This window comes from Cygnus olor, chromosome 17 (genome assembly GCF_009769625.2).
Source record: "Cygnus olor isolate bCygOlo1 chromosome 17, bCygOlo1.pri.v2, whole genome shotgun sequence".
Classification (NCBI taxonomy): domain Eukaryota; kingdom Metazoa; phylum Chordata; class Aves; order Anseriformes; family Anatidae; genus Cygnus; species Cygnus olor.
Genome location: NC_049185.1, coordinates 12,608,376 through 12,621,584, shown reverse-complemented (window position 1 = coordinate 12,621,584; position 13,209 = coordinate 12,608,376). Strand labels below are relative to the sequence as shown.

The window sequence follows — 13,209 nt, the reverse complement described above, 5'->3', positions numbered from 1 at the left end:
TAGTTGTATGAACAGCAGACTCAAACTTCAAGATGCACGTTTTTCAGCAGAAACCTAATTATAGTTACTTTGAGACAAAAAAAACCTGTACTATAAATGCAAAAACTTGAGTGAATGGAAACAGTATCACACGTTACCTCTGCAAATTAAGGCATGAAAAATACTGTTTCAGACTGATTCATTTTTGTCCTTCGCTCTGCTTTCAGGTACTGTTTGATGAGTGTGAAAGGATGCTTCACTGATTTTCATATTGATTTTGGTGGCACTTCAGTGTGGTATCACGTTTTCCGTGGGGGGAAGGTAGGTGAACCTTGTTTGAAATTTATTGTTATTCCTCTGTGTCTGCTATGGAGGGATGGGGTTGCTTTCTTTCATTTTTTCTCTTTCACTTTTTTTTTTTTTGGCTAGTCAGTCAGCAGTCTATTTCATTTACCTTTGTTGATGTACATGGGGTTTGCTGAACTAGAAGGACACCATTCACCTTTATGAAACAAGCAAGTGCTTTATTTGAAATATCTAATCTGTTATTTGTTGGTGGTTTTACGCTTGTTATTGCTGCATGGTTTAGAAGCGTCTTGCAGTGAGTATATGGCTGTGTGTACCCTTGTTGGGTCAGAGTGCCCTCATAAGTCTCCTTCTGTAGCTAGAGCTTCCTTTTAAAGATTCTGTGTTCCTTTAGTGTGCACACCATACCCGACCTGAAATATTGCAGAATACAGAAATGTTGAAATATACAGCGTGTGTGGCTACGTTCACATCTTTGCTATTTTTGGTTGCTTTTTCCTAATTCCAGTGTAGACTGCATATGGTGGGCACTAAAGTAAATACAGCAGATTGAACGACTTTGTGGTACAGATTCTGGTCATCTGTGTCCAGTGAAGTTGTGCTATGCCAACATACTGCTTTGAACTGAACGTAAACTGTGCAGGCATCTTTTGAATAAGATGCTTCACGGAAGAGAGGTGACAACTGACAGTTACCTTGACATTTCCAGCCCCTGTGCTAATTGCTGCTGCTGTCTGCTCTGGATTTCTGTGTACAGTACCTGGAAATCACGTGTTTTATGCAGAAAGCAGGCTTGGTGCTGTGCATTCATTCCTCTAACGCACGATAAACTCCTCAGAATTTTTCAGTTGCGTGTTTTTGTTGATTGTTGGTAATAGTTAAATCGTTGCTTTATTTTTAGATCTTCTGGCTGATTCCGCCTACTCTGCAGAATCTAGAACTTTATGAAGAATGGGTGCTCTCAGGAAAGCAAAGTGATATCTTTCTGGGAGACAGGGTGGAAAGATGCCAAAGAATTGAACTCAAACAAGGCTATACGTTCTTCATTCCTTCAGGTATCGTTTGTTAGCTGGTTTTGGAATCACTGGAATTGTTGTGCTTGACTAACAGTTGTCTGTGAAACAATTCTTCACATCTGAACCCCATGTTGACCTCTTTATTTCCTGGGCAAAGGAAAGGCAAGGAGCTGAATGCACTTGATTTCCCAGCAATTGTCCCATTCAGACTAAGGAAGTGTATACAGTGATCACTTGGGCTGTGCTAGGGAAAAGGAGAGAGGACTTGGGTCCCTGGGGCTGTCAGTCCACCTCTTCTCATCGGAGTCTTTTGTTAATGTTGTTTGTCTTCCTGGACAGGGACTTTTCTGTTTTTCTTATTCTGAGATAAAACTGGTGTTAATGTATTCAGTGACCAGAGATGTCAAGTCTCTGGCACTCTTCTGGCAAGTTTCACCTGTGGTTCAGGAACCTACTTCTTTGCCTCTGTCTGTGGTCCGAGGTGGATTGAGTCCTTGATAGGGCCTGGTGGAGATTCCAGTACATGGAACAGCAGGTGCTGTGTTCCCTTAGGGTTGCTTTGTGGTGAAACAACTTCATTTTATTGTCGTAACTCTTCAGGACTTATGTCTGATGGAGGTTGTGCTGAGTCCAGGCATCTTGCAGGAGCCCAGCCGTGCTTTGTTTGTACACTGCTGCCCACCTCAATGGCTGCGTTGCGTGATTCAGCCTCTTCTTGCAAAGCAACCAAATAGTTGCTGCTTTGAAGGCTGGTGGCTTTAGGCCTTTATTTTGCTGCCTAAAATGGATTAAGGATGGTGCAATCTGTAACGCTCTTCATTTCAAATGATATCAGGCTTTACTCTCTTTGAGTATTATGGGACTGCAAGTTTCTTTATAATGGTATAATATGTTGCCTCTGTCTAGCGGATTTTACCAGGGAAATAAATATTAATAGCCTTTTTACATGACAGAAGGACTGGTCGGTAGTTCTTCAGCTTCTAGAATTACTCTGTGGGGATAAGATTATTATATATATTTTTTTAATTTTGGAGACAGATAGAATGCAGGTCACGAGAAGACACTGATAATGTTCTTGCTAACTAGGGAGTGTTAGTAGCATCAACCGAAGGCCACAAATTTGCATGTTTGGTAAGCATTTGGTAAGAATCAGCCTGGGATGTGACAGGCAGAATGACTTGGAGAGTGTAGGAGTTAATCCATTAAAGGAATTAGGTCTTCCCTTGAAGCAGGTCAGGATGTGCTGTTACTGTTTGATCTAGGTGTTTGAGTGTGCCTGTGCTGTTTGCTTAGATCCCGTTACTGCATCTTTGTATTTATCTTCGTTCCCTTGTGAGCAGCCTCCTACGAATAAGACTTTCTGTCTGTTAGTTTAGTCATGCTCAGCAGTTGGAACACAGCAAGTTGTGGGAGCCTGTACGGGACACAACTGTAACATGGTGGCTGGAGTGAAGTGGTTCCAAATGTGTTTTTTGACTGTGGTTTCTGTTTTCATAGGAAAGCCCAAAGTACAGAAATGCCAATACCTCAGCCATTTTAGGCTCTGTGCCACGTTCGAAAGGCATACATGAATAATTTCTCCGTAAGCACCTCATGGATTCCAGGGTTTTGTTCTGGTGTATTTTGTCAGAAACCTTTTCCACAAATCTCTTTCTTACGTGAAAGGATAATATTTCCCCATTTGTTTTAAGAGCATGGAAATGCCTAGTTAAAAGCTGTTCCAGGTCAGCAAATTGAGCATAGCCTTGTAAAACAGGTCAGTTCCTGTGACCTCTTCCCTCTGGTTTGTGAGAGTATCACACTAGTTAATGTTTGAATGTGTTTTGTATGCACTCACTAACTGTTGGTAGTGCTTGGCTTCTGGTGATGGGTGCCTGTAAAACCAGCGTGTCCCACACTTCTAATTGAGCCTGATAACCTCTGAACCAGCCTCAACTCGGCCGCAAGGCAAACACCTTCTAATGACAGGTCTGGTCTCAGAAAGTGTGGAGTGATTCAGCTAGTGCTCAGCTGGACTGCGAATGGAGAACGTGTCAGTGAAGGGCCTTTTTGCATAAAATCTCCCGCTGTGCTCTCATTTTCAAGTCGTTTTTGGGGGTGGTCCTAGCAATGCTATTATATCATCACAGGGTAAAGGATGAAGTCGGTAGAGAAGACTGTAACAAGACACATGGGGGAGTAAGATCATAGGCTTGTGGGAGATGGAAGGTTTCTTTGACAATCTAGGATCAGCAGTAGATCCAGTAAATCCCTGAAACTACAAAGCACTTGCACAAGAATGGGAGTTATTCTTACAGAAGGCATAATTATAGCGCTCACCAGGGCCTCGGGGTATTTCCCTCTGCATCACCACCTTCATCTTTTCAGGATTAAGTTTAAACCAGTTAATTTCTACCTATGCTGCTAACCCTGGAAAGCACCAAAAGGCACGATCACAGCTGTGGTATCAAGGAGAAAGTGAGCCAGGTATTATCAGCGTAGCGAGTCGTCCTGGGTCAAAGTGCATCTGGCAGTGCTTTAGGAGTCCCTCCTAAGTATGGGGTGGAGGGAAGTGAGCTGGGATTCTGAGGGATGCTGTGTCCGGTGCCCTGTGTAGGACCCAAGCTGCACTCCTCATGGCCCCATAGGACTCCTCCAAGCAAGTGATGCACCGTTACCAGCTCTCACCTCCCACTTTACCAGTTCCCTCTGGTGAGCCAAGGATGATCGACTGGTAAAGTCTGCAGTAAAGTGATAATTTAACTAGGAACCCGGCCTTTTCCATCAGTACAATCTAAACCGATGTCAGCATTTAATTGTCAGTTGAGAAATACATCCCGTTGTGACTTGTTGGGGTTTATGGCCAGATGTGTGCTCAAGAGGTGAGAGCAGCTGAAGATTCAAGAGTGGGGAGGAAACTACAGTAACTACTCGAGTCAGCGAATGATTTTTTTTTTAATTTTCCTGTAGAAATCTGTTGTTTTCCCAGGATGGGAGATGTCTTCGTGCATAAGGACAAGTTATTAGTGAAGAATGCTGTGGCCCTTGGGTGTTAGTACTGTGTGTGTTTATCAGGAGCAATTTAAACTTTCATATGGTTACCTGTTAACGGGGATGAAATTTGGTCGAGGTAACACATCTCGCTGTGATGTAGCGGACGCTGCGTACCGGACCTGCCTGCCAGACAGAAGAGAAGCTCTTTGTAGAGCAAATGCTTCTCTTTTCCTGTGTAAGCTGTGAGGGTCTTGGAGAGGAAACCATAATCTCAGTGTGCAGCTATTGTCTCAGCAGGGACACAATTTTATCAATCACAATCAAATCTAGAGCTCGTCCAGTATTGTTTGTGCTGTTAGCGTTCTTCAATACAGTGTGTATGGTTTGCACTGGGGATGTGCAGTGTGGGAGCATTTGGAGTCCGCTGTGGTGTTGGTTATGGAGAAAATACTCAGGTGTCTGTCATCGCTGTGGCAGGGATGGACTGAGCAGCGTCCCTCCAGATTTCTTCTGCTCAGGATTTCTGTAGGCACTTGTTTCTGGCTTGCATGCAGCCACTTCTTCAATTACCTCCTGATTGCCCCCCTGCAGCCTGCTTGCAATGTACTGCTCACTAAGTCAATGAAAATGTGCTACCTGGTTTCTGACTATCTTTAGTGCCTTTTTCCTTTGAGTGTAAATATTTTTTTCCTTTTACATCACTGCTTAACTTCACTGGAACCTGTTCTCTGTCCCCTTCACCTGCCACTCTGCTCTTCATGCTCTGTAAACCATCTCAACCATCTCTTACTTTTATCCGTGTACTTTTTTTTTTCTTTCCCCCAAGTGGTGCTTTAGGCATGGAATTCCCTCCCCATGTTGGTTCTCTGAACATCGCATTCATTCCTCTTGTGTACTTCTAAACTTCACTGTTGCTTCCTAAACCCAAGCTCAAAATTAAGCATACACAAAATGAAAAATTGATCCTTTTTCAATCCAGGTGCTCTTTTGAGTCTCCTAGTCTTGCTGAATATGTCATTTTGATTGTAAGTGCTGGGGGTCTGACAGGGATATGGTCTCTCTCCTCCTTCCCTGTTGTCCTCTACAAACAAGATCTTGCAGTAGCTGGGAATATGCTAAGCTTGTTTGCTTTTTTCTCAATTTCCTCTGATACCTCTCTTCCAAAAAAGTGACCTTTTCTTGTGTGTGTGTGTTTATGCTTGGTGTAGGCGCTTGTACCTGAAATTCAAGAGTGTTTGCGCATGCAAAATCGGGGCATGCGAAAGCAGGCCTACTTGTAGTTTCTTGTGGGAAATCTGTCTTGCAGTATTTGTCTCTGTTGCTAATATTGTGAAGTAAGTGTATAATTGTGAAAAGGTGAACTCAGCTGGTTCTGGGTTGTTACCGATACTGCTGTCGGCTTGACTATGGATAAGCTTGGTACGGGTGTCTTTTACTGCAGGCTTTCCAAATCTGTGGTGTTAATGTGAGTACAGTGAAGAGATGTGATGTTGTAGTGTGAGTGAACTGGTAGTCAAGAGAGCTGCTTCTGGGGGGGAATCATCAAGTAGCCAGGCCATTTTGAGTGCATTGTCTGTTCTTTGGATCGGGCAGGAGCAGTTCAAGTGATAGGCCAATACGGTCCGTAAAGTACCGGACAGAAGTCACCGTGCATTTTTGATTTTCAAGACTTGACCGATGTAGGTCAAATCTTGAATAGACCTTAGACCAACAGACCAATAGATCTTGTAGGAGACTTTAGTGCTGAGCTTTTAGGCTTTCCTGTGATCAAAATCCAGGTGAGGTCACTTGCTGTCAGCTGGGCATGGCGTTCCTTCCGCCTCCTCTCCAAACTTCTCCCTAGTGTTGCTGCACGCTTGTCTTAGGAAAGCTGTGTTTCACCCTGCAGTTAGCCGTCCTCCACTGAGTAAGCAGTTTTTGTTTTATTTTTTATGTTCTTTACTATAACACGCCGTGGGGCCTAGTGCATGGAAAGATGTCATTATAATCTCTCAATTTCTTGAGAGATGAAAAATGAGCCACGGTCTAACAAAATATTCTCATTGTTCTGTGATGATTATTATGGTAACATTAGAGTGCTCCACAGTTCTGGTTTGCAGTCAAATACAGAAATAATGACTTTTCTTGGATGATCATTTTTTGGGGGAAGGAAAGTAGCTGGAAAGGGCTGTTCTGTGCTAGACTCCAGGCTGTGGTTAGCAAGGACTCAGAGCGTTTCAAATACTGTATCTGTGGTTATCAGTAAGATTCTGCCTGTTACGAGCATGCGGTTCTAGGTCACCTCCGCCGTGCCAGTCAGTATTTGATGAATTATTGTGTAATGGGGCCAGAAGGTAGCACAGAGGCTTTCTGTCAGGGAGAATGACAGGCTATTAAAATCTGACTGGTAAATTTTTTTTGTAGGGAGTTGTGCTAGGGCTGCATAGCTGCCTGGCTATTTTTGGTTGCTGTTCGCTTTTCCCATTTCAGGAGCTTCCACTGACATTAATGGAAGCTCCGTGCCTGGAACCTTTAGGGACCAAGCGATGAAAATCAGCGGAGAGCATCAGAGAGAGTTTTTGCCTCGAGTGGCTACTTTCAGATGGAAGGTGACAGCATAATGTTGGATTTTAGTTCTGTTCCTCTGCAGTGCTCTACCTGATTCTTATCAAATTACGTAAGATTGAGAATTGCTGGATTACTTGTATTACTGGGGACAAAAATCATTAATTTTTTACTCTTAAAATGTAAGCATGATGTTTCCTTGATATACTTGGTTGTGGGCACTACTGTGACCCAATCATTATTCTTTAGAGTTCAGAGAAATTGTCTGGTTTGCTGGCATTGTTCGCTGTAAGGCCATCTCCTTAGTCACTTTTGATTTCCTTTTTTTAAAATTTTTAATTTATTTACGTATTTTAGCTTTTCCAGACCAAGTTGCTGTAGAATTACAGGAAAACATGTATGCCTTCTATATCACAGAGCAAAATACCTGTTCAGTTACTACTGGAAATGGATGCACCATGGTTTTGGCCTGGAGTCTGTAGTCTGTTTGCCCTGTAGCTTTCTTGATAAGTTAATATTCTATTTTATTATTCTTGGAAGGATGATTCCATTCTTGAAGATACAGCAGGAATTTACAGGCCCCTGAAATCTTCTAACAAGTTTGTAATGTTTATTAATACTTGTTTTATAAAATTCAGAAGATAATGAGATTGTATCTTTCTTTTAACTGTTAAGAAAAGCTTTTTTACTGTTAATTTTACCTTCTTGATTTACTAGAGATGATAACATCTAAATATTCGAGTGTACCTTAGGAGCAGTGGAATAATTTCTAACTGTAGACCAGCTGAGGGCATTTCTGAGTCTCCTGAATAAGATTCCTGCCCAATGCTGGTTTTACTTCATAAGCTAGGATTGTTTTGGGAAGGAAGAAACGCTCATTAATCATCAAGAGCTGCAATAAGAAAGATCACCATGGCCGGTTCCATGTTCAGTTGCTCGTTAGCCTCTTTCTTAGACAACCGGTGTTGGTTCAGCAGCGTCTGCTGCAGTTTGGGTTAGGCCTCACCAAACGGGGATCAAATGGAACTGCTATCGACAGGCTGGTTCGAAACCAGTCACCTCTGAGGAAGGTTTCTCTTTATTGACTCATCCCTGAGGCCACACAGTATGTGTCACATCTGTACAGTCTAGTAGTAGCTTTAGATAATGTTCAGCAGGTGCTGCTTTTTTTTTTTGTCTTTCAGCCAAAAATTAACAATATCTTACTCCTCTGACTTTAGCATTTTTTTCTGTCCTTAATCCCTTTCTTCTGATATCGCTCCAGTGCTTTTTTAGCGTTAAGGATGAAATTAAATTTGTGGTATTGTATTCTGTGTTGCATTCCCTTTTTTTTGAGAGAGAGGGGGACAGAGACAGAGAGAGAATGTTTCTGGGTTTGGGAATGCTGCCAAGGGGAGAGATGTTATCTCCTGTCTCGCGCAGACCCATGGAACATGCAGGGTTGTGCAGGAGCACCTGAGTTGATGTAGATAGTGGAAAGCAGCTGCTGAGAAGAGAATTGATGACTCTCCCTTCAGAGGTGTTTCTGTTGGAGGCTGCGTGGCAAGTTTTTGCTGTGAGAGCTGGAACATTCACACACACGTGAGCAGATGTGACCATATACATGCTGATGTGACCATATACATGTCAACGGACCTGTCAGTCTGTCCAGCAAAATAACAGCGTAGCTGAAGGTGAGACACGCAGGGTGTGTTGATGTGGATGATATCAAAGCAGTCCCCTTGGCCTTCATTGTTGTCTTACGGATTACACACACCTCTGGAGGTCTCTCTTCCTCTTTACAAGCCTCCATAATTGGGAAGCTTCCGACGTGGGTGTATTTGTTAGCAAGTGGTCACAATGAGCGCTCGTCCTCCTCACAGTTTATTTCTGAGTCGTGCTTGCATCGAAGCTGTGGAAATTAATGGCATGTGCCATCCAAGTTTATCTGCTCTCAGAGCTCGTTTCCACAAGATACAATGCTCATGGGAAGTGTTTCCTGCTTTCTGCTCGTCTCTTTCCTCCTACTTCTGATACTGGTGTCTTCGGTTTGTCTCTGTACACAGTCTTGTTAATATTAGAACAGAAGATTTTCTTTTCCCTTGTTGCTTCTGTGCCAATCTTGCTGTGTTTTCCTACCTTGTCAATTCTCTATCTTTTTTCGTCTAATCTTGCACATAGTGTCCTGCATCCCTGGAACACACCTCTTCGTGTTTGTCTCTCTGCAGTCTCCATATTCCGTGTTCCTCAGGCGAGTTGAGACTATTTGGGGATGCAGGGTGACTGAAGAATGCTCAGCAGCCAAGCGGCCAAGATCCGTGTTGCCAGCAGGTGACTCCTCTGTCAGGCCTGCGTCCTCTCGCTGGCAGAGGGGCTGTGGGCTGGATCCTGCCTCTGGGAGCAAATGAACTGCTGGAGATGTTAGGGTGTCCCTGGGGCTCAGCTGTTTGCCCAGCTCCACGCTTCCTCACTGTTCCTCCATGAAGGGATGATACCCACGGCATTGTCCTTTCTCATCCCTGAACCACGTGTGGAAATTGTCTTATGCTCTGCTTTAGGTAGGAGCAGGGAACTTGACTTCCAAGGGCTTTACAGTAAATGGCTTTCTGTGTGTTGCTTGGTCGCTGGTTTATTTTAACTTTTTTCCTGGTGGCTTTCTGGTGGATTTCAGTGCTTTGTTATTGAGAACTGTATCATAAAAAATACTGAGAACTGTGTCATAAAAACAAAACAATATTTTCAGTCTTGTTACTAGAAATATGTGTGTCTTGAAGGACCTAATGCTTAGTTCAGAAGTCAGGAGTTTGCGTCTGTCAGTTGAAGGTACTAATTGTTTGTTAAATGAGTAGCTACCTAGTTTAGAAGCATAAGTAGGGAATTCAGTGTATTATCTGCAGAACCAGAGGTTGTCTCAGGTATTTTAGGGAAGACTTCAGTTTGCACCTCTTCCAGCTTTTCTGTAAGGACAACATTGGAACTACGTTTACGCTCATTAAACTTTCTGTTGAGGTTTTGTCATGTCTGGGACACTGTTGGGTTTTTTTTGAGCATTGACTCGAGGCATTGATTGGTCTTTTCTAGTTTCTCTCAGTTATATTGGGACTGTTACTGAGGAAGTCTGGAGGCTGTTAACAAAAAGACCCTTGACATTTAATGGGGACAGAGTTGAGAGGTCAGGGAAGGTGTGATGAGACTGAAACCCAAAGAGCAAAGGAAAAAATGAAATTGATTGCACTCCAGTGTGAAATTTTCACTGAGGAAATAAAATTTGTGGGAAGAGGCTGCTGTGGGGTTATATTAAAAACAGACACTTGAAGAACAATAGCATTGATGGTGTTTCATTTTATTTCTTAAAAAGAAGGATTTTACCTTTTTACCTTTCCTATGTCTAGAGAGCCAGGTTTCAGCTCAGTTACTCTTCTTACTTGAGCTGTAAATCTTTGATAACAGGTTGTATTTAGAATGATGTTGATGATTCCATTAAAATATCTTGTTACATCTGTCAGTCTGCGTGTACATTGATTTATTCTGGGAGATGTGTGGTGTAAACAAGTGGTGAAGGCTTCTCAGTGTCCTGCTGGTAACTGGCTGCCTGTGGCCTGTCTTTTGCCACCGCTCAGCCGTGTGGCCATGGACAAGTCATTGTCCTTGTTGGACCTTCAGCTTGTTCATCTCTGGAACCAGCAATTAAGCTGAATTATCACCCAAGTTGACCCTGAGTTTTACCAACTATCCAGTAAGTCAACTTTGGGGACCCATCAACCCCTATACTGCAGAAACTGCAGTCTTTGATTGCTTTGTGGAAGTAGTAACCCCAAATTCCTTCACCTTGCATCTTTTTTCCTTCCCAAAGACTGGGATCAGGAGTATCATTTATTTTGCAGTAGTTTGCTCTTAGTACAGACTGATGTCTTTCACGTGAGGTGATGAACTGCTTTAACTGTGAAGTGTTTTCATGTTATTGACATGCATAGTTGCTGTACTACCCTTACAGGAAAAAAATAAATCTTCTCTAGTTGGTCGTTCTTGATTTGGAAGTAATAAACATGCTGGATGATAGTAAGTGGCTTGTAGCTGAAATTATACTAACTGGAGCAGGAAAGATGCGATAATACCTAGAGCTGCCAGAGCCACGAGCCACCTGCGTTTTTCTCTGCATCCCATTTATCACACGGAATCTGACTTGTACATTGACTGAGCGCTGGAACAGGCTGCCCAGAGGGGTTCTGGAGGCTCCATCCTTGGAGATACTCAAAAGCTGTCTGGATGTGGTCCTGGGCACGCAGCTTTTGGTGGCCTGGCTCACACAGGGGGGTTGGAGCAGGTGACCTCCAGAGGTCGCAGCCAACCTCAACCTTTCTGTGATGTTGACATTCAGAAAAAATGTATCCAGAGTGATGTTTCCAGGGAGAAAGTTCTCATGTTGATTTCTTTTCCTTCCTGACTCTCCTGCCAATGTGCCCTTAAATGAAAGCTGCAGTTCTGCCATCTGCTGGGGCTCGAGGACTTCTCAGGTGCGCCTCTGCAGGCCCTTAGTGTCTAGGGATTGTTGCAAAGGAAGGCTCTGGTGGCTGCTAGCTGGAGAACCCTTTAGGCAGAGCAGCATTTTCCTGCTCCCTCACTGATCTTGAAGTGTAGGAAAGCCACCAGAGCTTTAATGGAAAGTACTGCGCAGTTAGGAGAAAATTGACTGCCCCCTTTGTTGCTTTTATCTGCTGGTTTATAAACTGTAATACTTTTCATTAAAAAAGGAGAAAAAAGCGTCAGGTCTCCATGGGTCCCAGATCATTAGCAGGATCAATCCCTCTTTCACCGCAGAGATCAGAGGCTACAGTTTTGCATAGCCAGGCCTTCGTCTGCTGGCACACCAAGCAAACAATGCAGAAGCAGAAGAGCTGTGTGTGGCTGCCTGAATTGCTACGTCTGGATTTTTGTTATGGCAGAAAATTCTTCCCTTGCTTTGGAGCCTGTGAAATGAATTCAGTCCCTTCCAGGATAGGGTCAGAACAGCCTCATCAGCTCGGGTACTAGAAATGTTAAGTCCTTTAACTTGGGGCTGGCAGTGAAAAAGATTTTCAATTGCTGCTTCAGGAAGTTGATAATAGAACATAAAACTTTCACCTCTAAAGGAGGGCTGGCAATAACTTGAAATTGTTGACACCTGGAGATGTGTGCTCTGGTGCTGGCGTGGAAGAAGTTTGATGTGACTCAGTCCAGTTCCACAGCCCTAGCCCACCACCACCACGAACATGATTTGCAGCCCTACTGGAGGTGCCAGGAGATCATCTGAGCGCCAAGTGTACAGAGCAGGCTGAGTTTACTTCTTAGTCATGGATGTGGTTGAGTCACAAGCTTGCGTGTTCTCAGTAAACACTGAAACCATTCTGTGGATAAATAGAAGAACTCAACACACAGAGGGTTGTGAGACTGTGCATCATAAGATGCCTTCTGCTATTATTAGTCTTAGTGTGGCTATGAGCATACTATTTAACCTTTCACTACTTAACTTCTCTTCCCCCCTCAGAATGGGGTTTATGGGGTTGTTAAAATTTGATTGTAAATTGCTCTGTAATACTACATAGTGTGAGGCATTCTCAGTTCTTTGCTTTCCCTCTCTAGGGTGGATACATGCGGTTTATACTCCGGTAGATTCTCTGGTGTTTGGTGGAAATATCCTGCATAGCTTTAATGTTCCCATGCAGCTTCGCATCTATGAAATTGAGGACAGAACAAGGGTAAGGATACTTGATTCTCTTCTTAACTGAACAGTGCTTTGTGACCATGGTCTGCCTCTTTCTGTCTCTCTCCCCGCTATTCCTTTCTGAGAAACACGAACTGATGGGATCTCCATGTCAGAATTGTTGAGAGGTAAACATGAAATAACGAGACTTTCAAATGTTGGCGATTTTTAGTGACGTTTACTCATCTGTTTTTCCCTGCTTCCAACTGACATGTCCATTCTGTATCTTTTGTCTGCCTGCTAAACTTTATAAACAAATTCCCTCGTGCACACAAGCATATTGCCCTTTACATGGCAATTCCTTTGTACACTCCTGCTAACCCCCAGGAATGGATACGCAGGGTTGGAGAATAATGGGACTAAGATGGTTTTGCTGTCCACAGCTGAACTGAGAAAGCTGTGGAGGAGTTTCCTATGAAACATCATCTTCTGTGCTTCTCAGGATATTCTTCTACAATGACTCCATAGAATGCAAAAATTTCATGGGACAAACAAGAGTCTGGGCTGGGGCATTAGTCTGAATGGTGATGTTCACCTGGCTGCAGCAGAGTGTTACATCTGGAGGAGGTTTCTGTGCAGCCTCTTGAGGAGTGAAAATTATGCCCTTGATTAATAAGCTTGACACCTAGCTGTCATGTTCTTTGCAGTTCCATAAAGCAGCAGCATCTGAAG

At 43.3% G+C, this 13,209-nt stretch overlaps 1 protein-coding gene across 22 annotated transcripts in view; it reads left to right on the top strand.

Annotated features, from left to right (window-relative positions):
* Positions 1–13,209, top strand: part of KDM2B (lysine demethylase 2B) — a 113,606-nt gene that overhangs the window by 41,118 nt on the left and 59,279 nt on the right. For 21 of the 22 annotated variants that reach the window (XM_040577404.1, XM_040577401.1, XM_040577398.1 and 18 more), the window contains 3 exons: positions 207–300; positions 1,187–1,340; positions 12,417–12,532. In XM_040577404.1, coding sequence (XP_040433338.1) covers positions 207–300; positions 1,187–1,340; positions 12,417–12,532 — 364 coding nt within the window. The remainder of the gene's footprint in view (positions 1–206; positions 301–1,186; positions 1,341–12,416; positions 12,533–13,209) is intronic. The other variant, XM_040577417.1, reaches the window with a different exon arrangement.